Source organism: Pleurodeles waltl, chromosome 8, assembly GCF_031143425.1.
Source record: "Pleurodeles waltl isolate 20211129_DDA chromosome 8, aPleWal1.hap1.20221129, whole genome shotgun sequence".
Classification (NCBI taxonomy): Eukaryota; Metazoa; Chordata; class Amphibia; order Caudata; family Salamandridae; genus Pleurodeles; species Pleurodeles waltl.
Genome location: NC_090447.1, coordinates 687,260,090 through 687,281,877, shown reverse-complemented (window position 1 = coordinate 687,281,877; position 21,788 = coordinate 687,260,090). Strand labels below are relative to the sequence as shown.

General features: G+C 44.8%; 1 protein-coding gene across 1 annotated transcript in view; it reads left to right on the top strand.

Annotated features, from left to right (window-relative positions):
- Positions 1-21,788, top strand: part of POLA1 (DNA polymerase alpha 1, catalytic subunit) — a 1,729,782-nt gene that overhangs the window by 65,200 nt on the left and 1,642,794 nt on the right. Inside the window, exons 6-10 of the mRNA XM_069204808.1 lie at positions 14,157-14,219; positions 14,496-14,594; positions 16,252-16,441; positions 17,250-17,415; positions 17,931-18,109. Coding sequence (XP_069060909.1) covers positions 14,157-14,219; positions 14,496-14,594; positions 16,252-16,441; positions 17,250-17,415; positions 17,931-18,109 — 697 coding nt within the window. The remainder of the gene's footprint in view (positions 1-14,156; positions 14,220-14,495; positions 14,595-16,251; positions 16,442-17,249; positions 17,416-17,930; positions 18,110-21,788) is intronic.

Below are 21,788 nucleotides of genomic sequence, written 5' to 3'. Positions count from 1 at the left end.
TTCTGCACAGTAATTTCATTCTGTGCACTATCCAAGATTGTACGTGATACGTTACAAATTATTGCAGGTACAGTGTTCATCATGTCCCCAACTCTTTGACACAGAAATATAGGTGTGGTCACGTCAGGGCAGTTTTCTCAGAGCACCAAATGTTTTATTATAAAACACCTCAATGCCCCCTGCACGATAGAGGGGAATTCCAACCAGTTGCCATCGTACACTGCATGGGGGAGGGGGGGGCGATGGGCCGATTTATACTGAAAGGGGTAAAATCTTTTCCACCACGATTTCCCTTGAGAAATCCAGATGACTTGCTAAGGACTTTTACGCATGGGTACTAGTAAGGTACTGCTAATTGTCCGGAAGGGTTAGGCTGACAGTTGTCACATGGTGACACATGGTTGTCACTTGGTGCTGGTTCAGACTCGGTACCCCGTGCCCAGTGGTGCTGCTGCCCAAATCCAGCAGTCTATTATATCGAGAGTCTTTACAACACTTCTGTGCATCTTCATTATCACCTCTACTCTGAAATAGTTCCATCTGGATAAGCACAGTGTGATTAGGCTTCTCCAGCCACTTTGCTCTACACTTGCGTAAAATGCCCATGCTGGATTGTCTTTTTAGTTTGCTTGTTGTCTGAATGGCTTTTATAACCAGATGACCAGTTAAGCTTCTATATCTCAAGAACTGCTAACCTAATGGCTTGTTGACATTTTTTTATGGAGATCCTTTTAAAATGGTTTGGACCATGGTTGAGAGAGAATACAGGATTTCTGTAGCTGTTCACTTATCATTGTCTAACTGCTACAGTTGGTAAAATGAAGGCGGAGCTCCTCTTCTCTCGGTTACAGAACCCCACCCTACCTCACCTTCAGCTTAACTGGTTTGGAGGTGGATTAAATCTGATCGGCTTGGGACGCCCCTGGAAAACATTTAGAAAAGGTAATCTAAGACCCTTAACTATGAGTCTCGCATCCTTCCTTGCAGAACCCACACCCACCACCTGCAGAGTGGCCCAAGGATCCTCCCTCAGCCCCACGCTGTTCGGCGTCTACATGGCCTTGCTAGCCGTCATGGTCAGAAGCTACAGAATAATCATCTCCTACGCCAACGACCCCCAACTCATCCTCTCCCTCTCCAGCGAACCAGACAAGGCCAGACGCAACTTCCACGAGGGCATGAAAGCAGTTGCCAACTGGATGAGAGACCGCTGCCTTCAACTCAATACAAACAAGACTGAAGTACTCATCCTGGGCCTTCAACCAAACGCATGAAGCGACTCCTGGTGGCCACCCACCCTCGGAAACCTGCCCACACCCGCCAGCCAAGCCCACAACCTCTGAATCCTCCTGGACCCCGACCTCAGCATGAGCCATCAGATCAACTCAGTCACCTCCACCTACTTCCGCACCCTCTGCCTCCTATGCAAGACCTTCAAATGGATCCCCCTCTAGCATAGAAAGACAGTCACACGCCGGAATCAACAAAAAAACTCACCCGCAAATTGCAAAATATCCAGAACTTCGCCGCCAGATTGTTCCTCGACCTACCCAGACACTGCCACATGTCAACACCTACACACCTTGCACTGGCTCCCCATGGAGACCTCCGCAACACTGGACCTGCCTACCTTAACCAGCATCTCAACTTCCACGTACCCCACAGGACAGTACGCTCAGCCCAGCTCACTCTCACAGAAGTACTCTGCATCAGGAAAACCAGAACAAGAGGATGCTCCTTCTCCTACCCCGTCGCCACCGCCTGGAACGCCCTACCCATCCACATCAGACATTCAACCTCCCCCCCCAACTTCACAAAGTTAATTAAGACATGGCTTTTTTTTTGTCCACCTCAGGTACACCCAACTGCCCCATTCCCCCCAGCTCCCCCCCCCCCACCGCGCATTGAGACTCTTAACGGGTGAGTAGCTGCGCCTCATAAACACTGATTGATTACCTGTTAAACATTATAATGGAAGGTCATTAGTCAAGTCCCCCACACTGCCCAGCCATTTTTAGCGAGTGCTTTTGTTTGTTGAAGTTAAGTATCCTTCAAGTTTAAATCCTCTTTACTGTCCTAACTCCAGAACATGAGAACGTTGAAAGAGACAGGCCCAGAATAGTTCAGATTAACATTTTTAATATTTCAAAATAATAACTTTGTTAGAGAACATTTTAGTTCCAATACTCCATACCTGAAAAGTTAGAGTTATGAAAGGTGTGGAAGGTAGGAAAGGGAAATGCAGAAGAGCAAAGAAAGAATACCCACATTTACTATTACATTATCAGCAGGCTCAAAAAAAGTCTCTATCCAATCCATGGGAAGGGCCATCACACGTCCTTCAGCGGGTTTGTCTGTGCCATATCCCCGAGCTCTCTGGAGAATCTCTTCCCATTCATTCTTTTACTCTGTGTTAAGACAACTGAGGTTCTTATGTAACAGGTCACATGGAGTTGGAAAGGGTACCAGAGGCAGGCTTTACAGTGCCAGCAGGTTATCCTTGATAATAAGAAATTCCCTTCTAAAGTCCTGATGAGCTTGGCTCTGGTGTGGGTAATGTCGTGTTTTTTTTTTTTTTTTTTTTTTTTTTTGCTTCTGAATTGCAGTGCCTTTTTGGAGTCAGTCTCATGATAGTCGTTCCTGTAGTACGGCTCGCCTGTTCAATGACTAATATACCCGATCCTAGTGTCCATGCTGCAAGACCTCTAGTCTCTATCTTGTGAATTTTCAGTGTTGCAAGGTAATAGCTTCCTAGCTCCTCGAAATGTAAGACCTGGAGCCAGTGGTCACCAACCAATGCCAATTAAGGCATTGTGAGAACCCCAGGACTTTCAAACAGGCAGGCCTCACAGCGTGCTCAAGAGATTCCATCTGTTAAAGTCCTCCTGTGGTTGATTTTGCACAGTTTTGAAAAATTGCATGACACACTCTTCCACTGTAATTTTCAAGAGATTTGTACTTGAGTGCTGCTACTTAATGCTCTAATTCAGTGACTTTTGAGTGTCAACCACCTTCGTGCATAGTTCTTGATTTCCCCTCCAGAGCATTAACGCTCTTGTCTATTTTCTGCAAATCCCTCTGACATTGTTGAAGGTTGATTAGCGTGATTCTCCTTGTGTCTGACTAGCGATGTGGAATTTCCTTGCACCCTCTTGAAATCGTAGAGAGAGCCCATCTTTAAACAAGGAGTGACCTGATGGTGAAGGGTGGAAATCGTGCCTCTGGTCCCCATTCTGTGCCTGTAAGCTGTACCCTGCTTTGCACACTGCCTTCTATAATGCTTTGGGGTGGTGACCCCCTTGAGGCCATATGCACCTAAATGAGACCTGAAAGACCTTTTTGAGTTTGGCAAACACTGCCCCTTTAAAGAAACTTTGTTTATTTTTTTGGAGCACAGAAAGAGCTACGGTTTTACTCTTAATAATTCAACAACAAAACTTTAACATTTAAGCCATCGATCTGCATGACCTAAACCAGTTCACCATGCCTTAGCAGCATTTTGTGATGTTTGAGGCGTTAGAGGTAGGTGATTGGCTGTCATTGGTCTGTGTTCAACAGTATTCCTTTTCCATTCCTATGAAGAAAGCTTTGTGTGTCTGCTGTGATACATCGCTACTACCGTTATTTGGCTTACATTTCACTTGAGCTGCGAGGGCCATTCAAGTTCTTTTTCTAGTTGATGTACTTCTTCCCTTTCTGTGAGTTCATAGACTTCTTAAGATAGTACTGTTTGACTTCTGGTTGGTGTACAGTGTAATCTTCAACATAATCCCTTCAGGCACCTATTCAGAAGATGAAGGTTATAGAAGTAAGATAAATGCCCTTCTCCAGTATTGGATCTTTTATAGATTCACATGCTTGAATCATTCCCCATTGTCGAAGTGTGAGTCCCACTGTACCATAATAAAGGAATGTGTATCACAAGAATAGGCACTAATGACAATGGTCCTTTTTGGGGGAAAAAAAATAAAATAAAAAAATGGACAGATATATACAGCCAATGGATCAAAGTATAAACTTTAGGCAATCAGGTGACAGCACCCTCTAGACCACTCCCAAGAAAGGCTGAGTCCCTCAGCTTTTCTACCGTACGTCATGTGATAGTAGTCTCCCTGAACTCAGTTTTCAATACTTATTCCAAATCCTTGAAAATGTATCTTCAGAACTCCTAAATGTGTGTGTGTGTGTGTGTGTGTGTGTATATATATATATATATATATATATATATGTGTGTGTGTGTATATAATTGTGTGTGTGTGTGTATATATGTGTCTTCTGACTGGACATCAAGTCAGAACCAGCGTAAAAAAAAAAAAAAAAGAAGGTGGTTGGGTGCGGGGGTTCCAGAGCTAGCGACACCTACGGGAGAAAGAGGCTTCATTCCGATGACCCGCATAAGGATTGTATATGTTGCCTCCTACCAGAGCACAAGGTGAGAGATTGCAAAATTTGTTGCACCGTTTCACAGAAAACGCTTAATGACGGGGAAGGTAGCCTTTTTCTTTGGCTCCAGAAGCTTAAAACCAAGGAATGTCCTTACTCTGAAGAGGAAAGCAATGAGTCTTCAAAGACTGTGACATCCAAGAAAAAAGAGAGATCTGGTGAAAATCTCTTCACCATCACCTCGTAAAGCTTTGAAAACATCTCACCATAGCTCTTCTGGACAACAAACAGCACATGAGGAACGTCATCTTCCTCAAAAAAGGAATAAATTCCTTCAGAAAAAGTTTGTTCAGAGCCTACTTCTCCTTCCCTAAAAAATTCTGTCTATGAAGGTCTGAAATTATTGTTGACGACTAAATCAGGATTACAATTCCTGGTGGCTGCGACAATGTCTTTGACCACCTCATGACTACCATGACTTAAACATCGATGTTCAGTACAGCTGCGACGCCCATGATCATTTCATCATTGCAGTGGTCGTCCGCCACTTATGACGGCCAACATCCTGAAGCAGACAGTTGCGCTGATAAAATCACTGTTTGTGGTCCATCCCTAAAGCCAAACGATGACCGTTCCACTGACTAAGTTACTGTCGTCAACTAGGGCTCTGACAGCAAGAAACCGGTCGACGAGGGACTCACAGCTGGTGAGAGATTGGACGACGACAGAGCCGTTGGCGAAGGAACAGTCTACCACTGAAATTCACATTATCGACTAGAACATCATTTTTGCCTTTGTCATGGATTGCTCTAAGGCAGAGGTCTTCAAACTGGGGGGCGGGCCCCCCTAGGGGGGCCTGAAGTGATCCCAGCGGGGGCCCCAGACTCCGGCCAAAATAAATATTATACAGATAACAGGCCTTTGTTTTAAGCAGAAGCATGTTATTGCAGTTTTAAAAAGGTAACAGTACTTAATTGCAATGTTTAAATAGGTTTAGACATATTTAAACATTGCCATGTTTATAAAATAATTGTGAAAGATTCTGAGGGGGGGCCCAATGATTTTTATTTTTCAACTGGGGGGGGCGCAGCATTAAAAAGTTTGGAGACCTCTGCTCTAAGGAATAAATCTCCTCCAGATAGTCTTCCAGCCCACACCTCACCCAGTAAAGTTTCATACCTTCCACCAGCACATCTTCTAGACAAGGATGATGATTCAGAAGACGATGGCCCTTTTGAGGTGGCTCGTAGCTCATTAGAGCTTCACGTCAAGAGCCTGGAGGCTGAAGTTGTTGAAGGGAAATACTATGATGAATGCTGTTATATTGCTGGAGAGCAGTATGAGCTGTACCAGCAGGAATACTCATCTTATAAACAGGAGCATCAGGAATAATCCATCCAAATGCCTATATATTTAGTGAACGACTTGCAAAATAAGCTCCTGGGCTATTATTGCAGGTTCCCTGAACCTGACTGACACAGCTCCCTCAAAGCAGACACCAAGGCCAGTACCATCTCCTCAGCTCCGAATGTCTTTCACGACCATCAAGACATCTAACTGCTCCTGCAACCCCACTTTCACAGATTGCTACTATCATAGCTGACCCTCGACCTGGAAGGAAGAGGAAATAAGGGACAATGCCTCAAATCCCTAATGAATGGAATGATTATCTAATTCCAACTCTATCCCCTCCAGTACCTCCAACAGATTCCCCACTGGAGAATCTCGTCGGATTACATAATCTGATGGAAGGATCGGGTTAGAGGTTTGAGCTTCCGCTTCTCACCAAACAAGCCGATTGCTTCATTTGCGTTTTTAAAGCGCCCACCAAAAAATCTGTTCGGGCTATCTGTATCATTGACATTATTTGGGAAGAATGCCTCAAAATCATCTGGCTACAGTATCTTCAGTCGTCTCCAGACTTGATGAAAAATACAAAGCTCCTGAAGAATCTACAACATGCTTAATTTGCCAACCAAAACCAGACTCTGTGGTATCCCAGGCGGCCCAACATTGCTCCAAAAATCCGACCACTCCAATCTCAGCACCTCCTGAAGGGTATGGTTGAAGGCTCGATAACATTGGTAAGAGATTCTCTTCTATGTCAGCCACAACAGATAGGGTGGAAAACTCTCTGACAATATTAGGCTGCTACGATCACCAAATGTGGTCAGACCTTTCACTATACATTGACCTCTTGCCTGAAGAGACCAAAATAGAAGCCCAAAAGATCCTCCAAGGATTAAAAAGAGCATTGTGCTTTTGATATCTCCTCAACACGATTCAGACATCTTTCTGGTGCAGCGGTCCTCAGCAGACAAGGATGGCTTAAAGCCACGTCTATCCACCTAGAGATCCAAAGTGAAATACTAGACTTACCTTTTGACAGTGAATCATTGTTTGATGAGCATGTGGACGAGGTGCTCCAGTCCATCAAGGTTGATAAAGACACTGCCAAGTACGTGGAAAATGATAAAATTTGTGGGGGTGGGGACGCCGGCACCTTGGGACCATCACCTCCCCAGGGCACTTTGTAAAACGATGCCTGGGGGAGGTGTCGCACAGCCATAAACCCCCTTCCCCTGTGCTGTAGGAGCTCCCTCTCTTTGACAGTAATGCTGGCTCCCACAGGAGGTGGGGAGCCAGCTAGGACTGTGGGGGCATTTAGGCCCCCCACGGTCCCCAATGTTATGGCTGGGCCCCAGGGGATTGGGTCCCTAGGGCTTAGATCAGCCCTGCGGAGTGGGGCAAGGGCCCCCACCCTAAAAAAAACCAAGAAATCAGGCCACAGCCTGGGGATTTAGTAGAGAGTCTTTCAAGGGTTTTATTTATTCTCCTTTACCACCTCTGATGCATTGGCCAGTGGCCCAAAATGCTTGCCTTTTTGCATTGTTTAACAAAGCTAAATTGCAAAAGACTTTTACTCTGAGTGGATGGAAGAACCTATTTTGCCCTTTTCTGAACACACCTGACCATTTGACTTTCACTATGTCACCCACTTCCAATTTAACACTTTTTCAAATAGGTTATTATCATGGTACTCCTTATAAACGCTTTGGGCATTGGTCATTCTATCCTTCAGTACTTCTGGTGCCCATTCCACTCTTCTGGATTTGGGCAACCAACTAATGTTATCTTTCAATAATTGTGTCCTTCCCCTCATTACTCCGAATAAACTATGGCCTATAGCAGTGCAGGGTGGAACTCTAAATGCCCAAATAGCCTGGAATAATTCAGTCTTCCAATTTAGACTATTATTGTTTGCCAATTGAATCGCTCCTTTAATGACTCTGTTAAACATCTCCACTGTGCTGTTTTCTGCTGTTTGGTAAACGGAAGTTGTTGTGTTATGTTTAATACCATTTCTCTTTAAGAACTTTTCGAATATATTGGATATAAATTTGTTTAAAAACAAAAAAAAAAAAGGTCCAAAAAAGTTGTCTAATAAAAGACTGTTAGAAAATCATCCTATTAGACCTGATCACCCCCGTTTTTTGATTGATACATGTAGTTACTGACTGTGCCCTGGCTTCTGCTAAACAGTCCCACAGCTCTGTTTAAAAGGTTTGTGCAAGTTAGGCGGAAGTATATTTGGCTCTGAGACCCTACCTGTAAGTTCCTACTATATGGTATGGCACGTAGGTTTAGGGACCCCGGTGGAGTTAGGGCACCCATGTGTGCACTGCTGTGGTACATGGAATCATTATAAAGGCGGTCCTTCCTTGCTGGCTGCTTTCAAAATAAAATTTAAACCCAAATTCAACTTTGGAATTAACAGTACTTCCAAAGTCTTATCTTACCTTATCGTTAAATATAGGCCACCCCTAAGGTATTCCCTAAGTGCCCCGAGGGCTGGGTGCAGTGTCAATATAAGCATGGACATTATAAAAGATGTTTTATAAGCCTTGGTGAGGAAAAAACAGGCAATTTTGTTTTTCCCCATTATAGTGCATTAGCTCCATAGGCTAGCATTGAGAGGCTTTATTTAAAAATAATACTCATTTCCACTAGAAATAGCTAAATGTCATGTTTGATATCAAATTACTAGTTATAATACATCAAAAAACTTGCCAATGTTGTATTGATTACAACTATCACAGCGAAGGAGTTTAGAACTCTTTCTGAAAGTTACCAAAATCAGCCCTTAGTGCCCTTTCCTGATTGGTCAGCCTCTGGCAGAATGAGCCAAGTTACCTTAATGAGGTGTGAAGTGGCCTGGGCTGAAACAAAGGAAGCATCTGGTGGGAGGGAAACTCCTGTAACAGATGGCAGAGCAGAAGGGGGTAGGGTGGCCAAACTGGGTTTCAAAGGAGGGAAAGCTACCTGGGACAGACACCAGACCTCCCAATTTCTTGCTCCCTCAGCCAGATGGGAACCCCAGTAATTAGATTAGGATAGGGACTTAAGGGGGTGTGTTAGCGAAACTACACCACACCATTGGGTTGGCTCAGCCAGATCTAACCTCCCAAGGAGAGATTTTGCCCATCTTGGAGTTTTGAAGAATGCTGCTTTCAGGGATTGTTTTTTGCTACACTTTGCAGGAAGTGGTCACCCCCGAAGGTGCACCCTGCACCCTATTGGTCAGGGGTGCCTTTAGGAAAGTACCATCTTGCCTGGCATGTTACCCCCATATTTCACTGTATATATGTTATTTTAGTGTATGTGTCACTGGGACCCTGCCAGCCAGGGCCCCAGTGCTCATAAGTGTGCCCTGTATGTGTTCCCTGTGTGATGCCTAACTGTCTCACTGAGGCTCTGCTAACCAGAACCTCAGTGGTTATGCTCTCTCTGCTTTCTAAATTGTCACTAACAGGCTAGTGACCGATTTCACCAATTCACATTGGCATACTGGAACACCCTTATAATTCCCTAGTATATGGTACTGAGGTACCCAGGGTATTGGGGTTCCAGGAGATCCCTATGGGCTGCAGCATTTCTTTTGCCACCCATAGGGAGCTCTGACAAATCTTACACAGGCCTGCCACTGCAGCCTGAGTGAAATAACGTCCACGTTATTTCACAGCCATTTACCACTGCACTTAAGTAACTTATAAGTCACCTATATGTCTAACCTTCACCTGGTGAAGGTTGGGTGCTAAGTTACTTAGTGTGTGGGCACCCTGGCACTAGCCAAGGTGCCCCCACATCGTTCAGGGCAAATTCCCCGGACTTTGTGAGTGCGGGGACACCATTTCACGCGTGCACTATACATAGGTCACTACCTATGTATAGCGTCACCATGGTAACTCCGAACATGGCCATGTAACATGTCTAAGATCATGGAATTGTCACTCCAATGCCATTCTGGCATTGGGGAGACCATTCCATGATCCCCCGAGTCTCTAGCACAGACCCGGGTACTGCCAAACTGCCTTTCCCGGGGTTTCACTGCAGCTGCTGCCAACCCCTCAGACAGGTTTCTGCCCTCCTGGGGTCCATCCAGGCCTGGCCCAGGAAGGCAGAACAAAGGACTTCCTCAGAGAGAGGGTGTTACACCCTCTCCCTTTGGAAAAAGGTGTCAGGGCTGGGGCGGAGTAGCCTCACCCAGCCTCTGGAAATGCTTTGATGGGCACAGATGGTGCCCATCTCTGCATAAGCCAGTCTACACCGGTTCAGGGATCCCCCAGCCCTGCTCTGGCGTGAAACTGGACAAAGGAAAGGGGAGTGACCACTCCCCTGACCTGCACCTCCCAGGGGAGGTGCCCAGAGCTCCTCCAGTGTGCTCCAGACCTCTGCCATCTTGGAAACAGAGGTGTTGCTGGCACACTGGACTGCTCTGAGTGGCCAGTGCCAGCAGGTGACGTCAGAGACTCCCTCTGATAGGCTCTTACCTGTGTTGCTAGCCTATCCTCTTTCCTAGGTAGCCAAACCTCCTTTTCTGGCTATTTAGGGTCTCTGCTTTGGGGAATTCTTTAGATAACGAATGCAAGTGCTCACTAGAGTTCCTCTGCATCTCTCTCTTCACCTTCTGCTAAAGGATTGACCGCTGACTGCTCAGGACGCCTGCAAAACCGCAACAAAGTAGCAAAGATGACTACTGCAACCTTGTATCGCTTCTCCTGCTGCCTTCTTGACTGTTTCCTGGTGGTGCATGCTCTGGGGGTAGCCTGCCTCCTCTCTGCACCAGGAGCTCTGAAGAAATCTCCAGTGGGACGACGGAATCCTCCCCCTGCAACCGCAGGCAACAAAAGACTGCATCACCGGTCCTCTGGGTCCCCTCTCAGCACGACGAGCGTGGTCCCTGGAACTCAGCAACTCTGTCCAAGTGACCCCCACAGTCCAGTGACTCTTCAGTCCAAGTTTGGTGGAGGTAAGTCCTTGCCTCCCCACGCTAGACTGCATTGCTGGGTACCGCGTGATTTGCAGCTGCTCTGGCTCCTGTGCACTCTTCCAGGATTTCCTTCGTGCACAGCCAAGCCTGGGTCCCTGACACTTTAACCTGCAGTGCACAACATTCTGAGTTGTCCTCTGGCGTCGTGGGACTTCCTTTTGTGTCTTCGGGTGGACTCCAGTTCACTCCTCTTCCAAGTGCCTGTTCCGGTACTTCTGCGGGTGCTGCCTACTTCTGTGAGGGCTCCCTGACTTGCTGGGCGCCCCCTCTGTCTCCTCATCCAAGTGGCGACATCCTGGTCCCTCCTGGGCCACAGCAGCATCCAAAAACCCTAACTGTGACCCTTGCAGCTAGCAAGGCTTGTTTGCGGTCTTTCTGCGTGGGAACACCTCTGCAAGCTTCTTCACGACGTGGGAAATCCATCCTCCAAAGGGGACGTTTCTAGCCCTCTTCGTTCTTGCAGAATCCACAGCTTCTACCATCCGGTGCCAGCTTCTTTGCACCCTCAGCTGGCATTTCCTGGGCATCTGCCCAATCTCGACATTGTCGCGACTCTTGGACTTGGTCCCCTTGTTCCACAGGTACTCCGGTCCGGAAATCCACTTTGGTTGCTTTGCTGGTGTTGGTCTTCCTTGCAGAAACCCCCTATCACGACTTCTGTGCTCTCTGCGGGTTATAGGTGCACTTTACACCTACTATTCAGGGTCTTGGGGTGGGCTATTTTTCTAACCCTCACTGTTTTCTTACAGTCCCAGCGACCCTCTACAAGCTCACATAGGTTTGGGGTTCATTCGTGGTTCGCATTCCACTTTTGGAGTATATGGTTTGTGTTGCCCCCATACCTATGTGCTCCTATTACAATCTACTGTAACTTTACATAGCTTGCATTACTTCCTTTTGCTATAACTGCATATTTTTGGTATTGTGTACATATATCTTGTGTTTATTTGGCATCCTCATACTGAGGGTACTCACTGAGATACTTTTGGCATATTGTCATAAAAATAAACTACCTTTATTTTTAGTATATCCGTGTATTGTGTTTTCTTATGATATTGTGCATATGACACCAGTGGTATAGTAGGAGCTTTGCATGTCTCCTAGTTCAGCCTAAGCTGCTCTGCTATAGCTACCTTCTATCAGCCTAAGCTGCTAGAAACACCTCTTCTACACTAATAAGGGATAACTGGACCTGGTACAGATTGTAAGTACCCCTTGGTACCCACTACAAGCCAGGACAGCCTCCTACAGTGCCCCTCTGCTTGCCAACTCAGGACCAAGGATAAATATGGAAGAACTGCCCAGCAACTCAGATCCCTGCTGTAAGAATATCAGAAGGACTGCCCTGCTAAACCCCCGGTCTGCATCTGAAGGACTGCACCCACAAGGATTGCACTAACTGCACACTATGGGCTTCACCACAGGATGGACTTTGCCTTCCCGCTCAATCTCCAGGAGTTGACTCCTCTGTAAGCAGCAGGTACACAGGTGCTACCAAGAGTCCCCTGCATCAAGTCCTACAAGAAGAGCCCAGCTTACCAGCATCCAGTGACCTTTTGAGGATTCTGACCTGGTGCATTCTGGAAATTGTAGTCCCACTCCCAAGAAGCAACTCAGAGCTTCTGAAACCGTGGACCAAGTTTGGACACTGCAAGATCCCAAAAAGGACCTCTGGAAGAAGATCCAGAAGTTTGGAACAACCCTTTTTTTGTTTTTTTTAATATATATAAACAAAGTTCCATAAGGTGACAGACCTGGCAACAAGAGTCAAGCCAGCGACGTTGAACCGCGAGCTGGCCTGAATTTCAGGTTCATTCCACTGAAGCTCCTGAGATTTCCCCACTGATCAGACTTCCAGGAGTTGACCAGGACCTTGCGCTGAGCCAAGCTGATGATGCTGCATCGCAAGCAGGCCTGAAGAAGAGCCTCTATCGATTACAAGAGAAAAAGCTCCAGAAAAGAGACTCTAAATCTGAAGGTAAAATTGTGACCGATGCCTCCGGCTCAGTGTATCCAACGTGGGTTCTGTTGCAATCCACCTCAAACTTTGACTTTGCCCCAGCCAAGCGTAACCAGATGTCCGCGGTTGGCACTCTTTGCTTTTGGTCACTTGTTGATATTAAATACGTTACACACCTGTCTCCTATGTTAAGCCTGACTGCTTGTGGGACAAGCTACCAAGGCTTGAGCAACAATTAATTTATTGAGAACTTGACTGGACCTAATGTGAGATGGTGGCCTATTACTAAATGTAGGTATCTACCTGCCCTTACTACTAATCTGCTTTCCAACAATGTCCTTGGAGGGGAGGGGCCAGAAAGACTGTCTAATCTGCAAAGTATGATCCTGTGGATGTCTAGTGGTGCTTCTAGCAGCTTGGACTTCCAAGAGTTCCCTCTTTCATCATTACAAGCCCGAACTGTGTAGCTCAACTAGTGAACTGTTCATTTCCTACTACCAGCAGAATCGGTGCTTGATCTAGTCTTGTAATTCAGTTATTGGGCCACCGAGCTTCAACATTTGTTAGTATGCTAGCCAGAACCTAGCACTGGGCACAGAAGCAACATATGGAATTGTCTAGCAATATAGGTCCACCATGGAAAGTTATAGTACTTCTTCTGCAAAGTCATGCCTTCTACAAATAGCTTCTTCTTGGAGGTTGAGGCACTTAAGCAATTCCTTGGACTTTAAGATAAAGCTTTGTGTGTCTACTTGGGTCTCTCAACCCACCATGTTGGCTGCAAATTAGAAACCATTAGATAAGGGGCAGTCCAGCATGTCAACAGCTGTCACAAGTACCTCACAGCCTGGCAAAAGCAGTAAAGCTAATAAACACCCCCTTTTCAGTACGGGTTGATTAAATTGGTGTTACTGATGTGAATTTAGGACGTACTTCCCAATATTTATTGGGAGTGGCATCCATTTTAACCAGTGCCTCCTATGTTCCCCATTAAAATGCACTTATTTTTGTGCAGCAAAAATCCACAATCGTTTTTGACCAAAGTGATCTTTGGGCAACTTTTATTTTTAATTTAAACGTGTTTTGATGAATTAAGTTATCTACGGAGTAGTTTCGAAATGTTATGGATGATGTCTATACTTGTATGCGGTGTATTGTAAGCTGAAGTCTTTATACTTGACAACTCAAATTTTGTACACTGAAAAAGGCTTGTGATGTGCTTGGTGAGCCGGAATGTCTATTGCATAACCTTTAAAACGTATCATTCACATCGCCAACACTCAAATCCTGCTGTCTTACTTTAATGATGTGTCCATGGTATGGTTTGCTGTGTGGTAATTCACATGAACCCAGGGCTTGCCTGGTAAGATGTTGCTCAGTCAGCCCCTGAGGTGGCACATAATGCATACTAAGGTGAAAGAGTTTAAAGATATTTCACAGCCTATTGCTGTATTTTAATAATTGTGCATTATTGATTAACAGAAGACTGTGGACCTATCGAAAGATGACCTACTGGGTGATCTTCTCCAAGATCTCAATGCGAAAGTAAGTTCCTTAAAGCATAAACTGTGCACTTGAGCGAGTGATTTATATAAGACCGAAGGTTGAAGGCTTTCTAACAGTGATTTTAAGCTTCCTAAAATATTTGTTCAAATTGACTTACTGACTGTTGTTCTTACCTCATATCTGAGTTGTCTTACATTTGCTCTTAATTTATTACATCCCAACACTCTTTCGGAGTTCATATTTTACTTCATTAATGATTCAACTTTTCACAATCATTTTAGTTCTGCTCCCTCATTTACTTTATCCTTTTTTTAGGCACCTCTTATTGCCCTTCCACCAGTTGTTGCACTGAAGAAGAAGAAACTTGCTGGTGCTTCTCTTAATCCATTCTCTGTGCAAACACAACCCCCCAAGGTAACGTGAGAAAACTAGCAGGAATTTGGAGGCAATTGACCTGCTCTTCCTTCAGGGAGAAGTGATTGATTTCCGTAGCTGAATGTTTGAGATTAAACTAAGAGAATTGTATGCACTTTTTTAATTTTAATTCTCCGTGATCAGCAAACCAAGCATTTTACCTGCAGTGTTTTGTTACCCTTGGGTACGGACAAGAGGTTTGTTAAAAGCGCAAAAGATTCTGGACATAAAATGTAACTGCAGAGGACGCTAACGTAACTGGTTTGAGATGTGGCATATATGTAAAAAGTTGGCTTTCCCACAGTACTTGTTTTATATATTGTGTGCCTTCATTCAAAAAACATACCTAAACAAAATAAGCATTGGCAAAGTCATAAGGGCAAAATGCCAATAACAGACCTGTTGGCAATGTTTGTTGAAGAGGGAGAGCAGTCTTAACATCCTATTATGCTATTCAAAATGTAATTACTTTGTAAGGAGGGTGATTGATTGACAAATGTCTATTTCTTCGATATCCTGTTAATTTAAAGCAGTGAGTGGCTGATGTGCATGGTGGAACAGCTGTACAATGCTTGTGAAACAGCAAAAGGACCTTGTTTTCCGGTCAGTAATTCTTGATCTGACCAAGGAGCTGTAACTCGAGATGGTGAAACGACAATGATGGAATTACTAAGCCTTTTGAATATTTGGAAGTTTAAAATATCGGAGGTTGATGCTTTTGGGATGCTAGAAGGGAAGGTGAAGGAGTCATTCATTAAAGGACTGTTTGTGGATAGTGAGCTGTAACATAATGAGCATCTGTCTGCTTTTTACTTCTGGCCTTTGAAGCAGGCCAGACATTTATTTTTCATTAAAAATTATACATCTTATACATACAAAGAGGTTTTTTTTTATCAGAGGACTTTATCCTTTGGTCTGTTAAATAGCCACTCGAGTTTTGCTTCCTCCCTCCACAGCATGGGGCAGTGGGTCAACTCACTTTAACTAGTAGACCCATTTATTTTGAGTGACTGCAAACAATGTGTGCACGTTGAGCACATCAGCCTAAAATTAGCTCTTTTTCTCTTTTGCTGCAAAGCTGGTACCAAGCATGCTTTTCAAGTGTTATTTGTTTGTAGAAACTTTAAATATAGCATTTTTGTTTTGACCGTGCACCGCTTTAACCCTTTTTATTGAGTATTTAAGTGACCCAGGAAGATCGTAGGAGTGTGCAATTCGGATATTTGCTTATTTTCCTCAGAAATAGTAATCGTATGGATTGTGCAAAAGAGAGGCTTGCTTAAAAAATTACTAGTAAAACCGCTGCATCGGTGCTTTCTTTTAGTGTAATTTCTTAATTGCAAGCGCAAATTGGCCATGTTTAGGTGATACCATATTTGCGTTTTTTGTCGAATGTGCTTGCAATTAAAAAAAACATTGCACTAGTATGTCAAGGCCAGACCTATTGGTTTTGGCAGTTATTGCTTTTGTGCGTGCTTGTGATGGGGAAACCGTATAAAACATCATAAACAATGGTTATTTATGGTTCAGCGGTTTGCTTTCTGTTGCAGCTTAATTCCAAGCGTTGCTGTGAATGTATGTCTAGGGTGCTATTCCAGTGGTTCTGTATCTCCTCTTATTTCTTTGTGTTTAATGAGTTGGTGACATTTTATTTCAGGTAAATCCTCCTCCTCCTTCTGTTCCTGTGAGAAACGCTCCCACATTTGTGTCAAAGCATTCTCCACTTACAGTTACCTACAAACCTGCCAACGAAGCAACTAAATCTCCTGCAGTAAAGCATGAACCCAGTTCAGTTGCAGGTGCACAAAATGGCAACGAGCTGCAAATGAAAATGGAGGATACAGCAGGTACACTCTTGCAAATATTTAAACAAAATAAGTTGCTGTGTATCAACTCGTTTGCCAGTGTGGTGCAAAATTATTTGCGAAATCCGAGGAAGTATCATCCGTTTGCAAGTTTGTCGGTGACGTAGTCCAAGGAAGCCTGATTTGGAGCTTAATTCAAGATATGTGCGTTCAGGTCTGTTAGTTTCTGCAGATGAGGGCCGAGCTTTAAGAATACTAATACTGTCTGATTGCTACCAAAACTTGAGGGGTTTACCATTTCCAAATGTTCATGACAACATTTTCTACTTTTACACTTATCATTTACACTTACCATGGTTATTGTTGCTGTTTATTTTGAAAATCGGACTTTTTACGACCTTCCAGGACCAGAGACTTAAAATTCTGGAGGCTCTAAAACAGTAAAACAATTCCACTTTTTTTTTTTTTACACAGAGGAAATGAACGTAAGGACGTTAAAATTATTGGAGGTACACATTTTAGGTCAATTATTTGACCCCAAACTCCCTCTGCTTCAATGCTAATATTTGTCTCCTGATTACTGCGGACTGCAAATTATTGCAACAAAAAGTTCTTTTTATCATATTGTCCAGAATCCTCTCATTCTGGTGCAAGGTAGACATTTCCTTTTTCTATTGTATTGGTACATGGCAAACGTAAAACAACAAAAGAGCAAATGTGATAAATCCTTTAGCATGAATGTTGCTTTCACAGGTGTATGGCGTGGTCTACTGGCGGAGGTTGTGCCCACCTGTGTCATTTGGGCTGGTGATGGCTTGTTAATTCCATTCCATGTTATTTCTGCCTACAGAAGATGATCAAAACTTGATGGAATTTGATGATGGGGATTTCGACGATCCTATGGAAGCGGAGGATAAGAAGCCTGCTTTAGAACATGGCATTACAATCAAGGAAGAACTTGGAGAGGAAAAATGGGAAAATGAACAAAAGCCTGTGAAGGAAGAAGCATGTGCCACGTAAGACCACCTTTTCGAGCATGCATTTTTGTATGGCTTTATTTATTTTATTTTTTTGACGTTGTTGGCACTTTCTCAGCCGTGCACTGTGTCCTAAGTGTGCAGAAATGTCTTATTTCCATGAGAGCACGAGACCCATCCGACTTGCCGGATCGTGTATTGTTTAATGCAAACGACCACCTTCTTGATGCCTCTATCAGTTACATTGTCTGTTAGTGTTATGTTTTCCATCAGCTACTACAGATCATGGGTTAAGGCACTGTAATAGTGTTACATATGTTAATATGTAAAATAGTGCAGCCTTGCTCCTGCCTGCTACACTCAATCTACACTGCTTTTCCACGTTTACTTGTACACTTCAGGCCTGGTCTTTTTTTAGTGGGACCCATTTTGATTAAAATGAAGCATTATTATCTGATCTAATTAATCAGAAGCATGTGTTACTACCACCCATGGCTTGCATCTTTTAATGGTTTTGTTTGTCCTTTTTTTGTACCATTCTCTGATGTCGCCAGGTTCACAGTGTTACCGGCGGTCTCCTGCTGGAAACAAATGGATGGAGAAGGAAGTGAGTCTGTGGTGACGGACATTCAGGTGGACACCAGCAGTCTTCCCTTGGTGACAGAGGTGGGCGGTGACCAGGTTTTTAGATTCTACTGGCTGGATGCCTATGAAGACATGTATAGCCAGCCAGGTATGTGAAGCATGGCACTCATGGTAAGTGTGCATGGATTCCTTATGCATCGTTGTCTAACCACTGCAGAATAGTGTGAGACCTATGACAACAAGGAGGTCTGTGTAGCACTGGGGGTGGTGGGGTGCGCTATATATATTTTTATATATATAGAGAGAGATCTATGGAGAGAGAGATGGACAGAGAGCAAGCAAAACCTTCGACTATACTCTTCCATACTATTAATCTGCCAAACTAGCATGAGTCTGCCAGACATCGTAAATGAGACATTGGTGATGTAGCACTGTGTAGGAAGATCAGTCCTGGTCCGGTCCACCCCCCCCCCCCCCCCTTGCCGGTCCTGCCACAAAATTAGAAGCCAGTTCACTTGATCCCCAAGTGGCCAGGCCCTTTAGCACTGCTGTAAGTCCCTAGTAAATGGCACCAAACTCATGCAGACTGCCACTACAGGCTGAATGAAAAGGTGCTTCAAAGTGTGAAAACACTACATGGCGCACACACGTGTGCCATGACCCCTAACACTGCCTGTAATATGTTTAAGTCGCCCCTACAACAGGCCTTATAGTCCTATGGCAGGGCGCATTATAATATAATAGATGAGGGCATATCTGCATGAGTAAATATGCCCCTACTATGTCTGTCGATTCATAGACCTAGTAAGTGAACAGGGAAGCCATTCTAAATACATGTTCTGGACTCTGATCAATACGAGTACCCCGGCTACATGATGGCTTCACTGAGAATATGGAAAAATCTCGTAATAAACCTCCCTGATTCCAGTGATGGATTGTAGGAGGCTGGCCTAATGTGTGGTGGACACCTATGGTGCTACACCTTATACTGGGTCTAGGCAACCCTTATTAGATAGTGTTAGTTTCTAGGTAGCCAGGTCACTTGAGTGCTCACCACAGCTACCACTAAAGACTTATCTAGGAGTAGTGTGAAGCACTTGCAATACTACAGTAGTCACACAGTAACATATCACACATGAAAGGAACCACACAGTGTTGCAAAAATAAAGGTACTTTATTACAGGAACACCAAACTAGATTATTATAGGCAAACCACCCCGTCTGGAGGTAAGTACACACAAAACATACTCAGGTAAATTTTAGCAAATAGCAAGGGTCCTATGGGATGCCAAACCATATACTAAAGTGGAATGCGAGAACGGGTCCCCCACCAGAGGTTATGGAGTAGTTCGCTTAGGGCTGGGAGAGAGTGCAACCCCAAGAGATAAGTATCTAGATGACCCCTAGCGACCAGGAGAGTAGAGGTAAGTTACCTGGCCGTCCCATTGGCTAACTTGGGGGCTTGTAAATGGAATATTGCAATGACAGGACCAGGGGGCTGGAACCCAACAGTGGGTTCTGGATGAAGAGGACCTGCAAAAGAAGTAGATGGAGTCCAGTTCATGCAGGAGTGTCCAAGTGGCAATGCCCAACCTTCTGTGGGTGAAGTTCTGGGTTGACGGTGGTGGATGAAGTCCATTTTTGGAGTCCAGGAGCAGCAGAGGAGTCCCTGAAGTCCCCTAGGAGCTGTCCCTCGACGGTCGCTGGATTGCAGATGGGGTCAGTGGTCAGTAGGACCACCACTAGCAAATGCAACTGGAGTTGTTGGAGATTTGCAGAGCTGAAATGGACCAGCCCAGGTCCTGGGGACTCTACCACTGTAGGGGAGTCCAGGCTGAACCTCCGAAGACAAGAGAGCCAGCAAAACTAGTCGGAGCACCCACGAGCAACCCACTGGCAGCAGGCACAGTAAGTCACAGTGAGGCCCAGGCAGCCCACCTGAAGAGTCCCATGTCACTAGAGCAGCAGAGAGACAACTGTCCTTGCAGAGGTAGAGGGCTGGGGGCCAGGGCTACTTGGAGCCTAAAGATCCCTCTGAGCAGGAGTCAACAAGCCTTGGTTGCTGCAACAGTTACGGTGCAAAGGGGTTCTGTCGTGGAGGAAGAGGCAAGGACCCAGTCTCCCAAGTTGGACAGAAGGCAGAGAGGACCCCTCAGACCCACCACCTGTGTTGGAGAATCTTCATAGGCCCAGAGGACAGGAGATCCCAGCAGCCAGAGTTGCCTTAGGTGCCTGCAGATGCAGGGAAGTGACTCCTTCACTCCAAGGGAGATTCCTTCTTGCTTCTCCCCTCCCACTTAGGATAGCATTACCGCACCATCAGCTTTTGAAAACTGTAAAAATTGGTGTTGATTTCTTTGAGTTTGTGACTCACTTACTTGCCTATGTGTGTGCCTTAAATGCTTAGCACTACCCTCCGATATTCCTAACTGCTCACCCACACTACCACAAAAGAGCATTTGGGTTATCATTTGTGCCTCTGTAATTCTTCTGGGGTTTGCTTGGACTGTTTACACAGTACCTCATTTTGATCCACTTTATAAAAAGTCAGCCTTCTACACACTGTATATAACTTCTAAATATATATAATTTTTTAACAAGTGAGCTGCCTTCTTGAACTCCACCTCCCAGTGCTTTGAGAAGACCTTAGTGCCTTGTTACACACTACACAAACCATCTGTTATATTTGATTTAGGAGGTGATTACTGTTTGAATAATCTGTAGAAACAAACACCTGGTGTAGTATTAAAGTACATAAAAGCTGCACAATTTGCTTGTAAAGGTAGCCTTCTGTCATATCCAAATGACGTAATGTTTATACTAGTGGTTTATCATTTAATGCCAAGCACCCGGCCACATGACGGGAGCATGCGAGTAGGCGCAAAGCAGTTTCTCCACTACTACTATATTAGTGCAACACCATTAAGTGCTGAAATTGGTTGGCATTCCACTCAACTCTAGTCCACCCCTCTCCAATCTAGTCTACCTCACTCCAGTCCACCCCATTTCAATCGACCCACTCTACTCCACCCCACCCCGCTTCAGTCCATCGTGCTCCACCCTGCTTCAGTACACCCTGCCCCGTTTGAGTCCGCCCTGCCCAGCCCTGTTTCAGTCCTCCCTGCAACACTCTGCGACTGAACCACTAAACTCTACTCCGGCTTTTCTAAACTCTACTCCCGATTGTCTTTGCAAGTGCTTGTTTTAAATGCTTATAAGATTTTTAAGTGCCCCCCACAGTTAGTGATAGTTACAATTGCTGCTATAGTTTTGCCAATAGAGAGTTGTGTATTTTAGGCGTTCGGACCGTGAAGGAATTTTCCCTGGTACTAGATTGGATGAAACAACAGAAAGACTGGTGCCGCCAGTCTGTATTCAACTTTATGTTGAACGAAGTGGGATCTTGAGATGTTTTTTGGCACACACAGCTATCAGTTTTACTTTGAGGACAGAACATCTAGATACAGCCAAAGTCTGCTGATGACTTATATTTTCGGTTTAAAATTCTTAGGTTACTTTGGACTAGTGGACATACATGGATCATACAAAATCGCATATGAACAGTTGTAGGACTGGGTTCCATTACATATGTGTAAAATATATAAGGGTGCCCTACATTTTAAGCCCAGCAAATGGATTAAATGCACATTTTACATCTTTGGACATGTACCCGTGACCCGCCCCCCCCCCCCCCCCCACACTCCCACCTCCCAACCCCAATATCTGCAATCTTCGGCACTTACTCCCCTCTCTATTTCCATGCTACATTTAAGTCGGAGAGGAGGGCTCATTGGGCCTGTTTATAAATGCTGTTTTTAATGTCACCC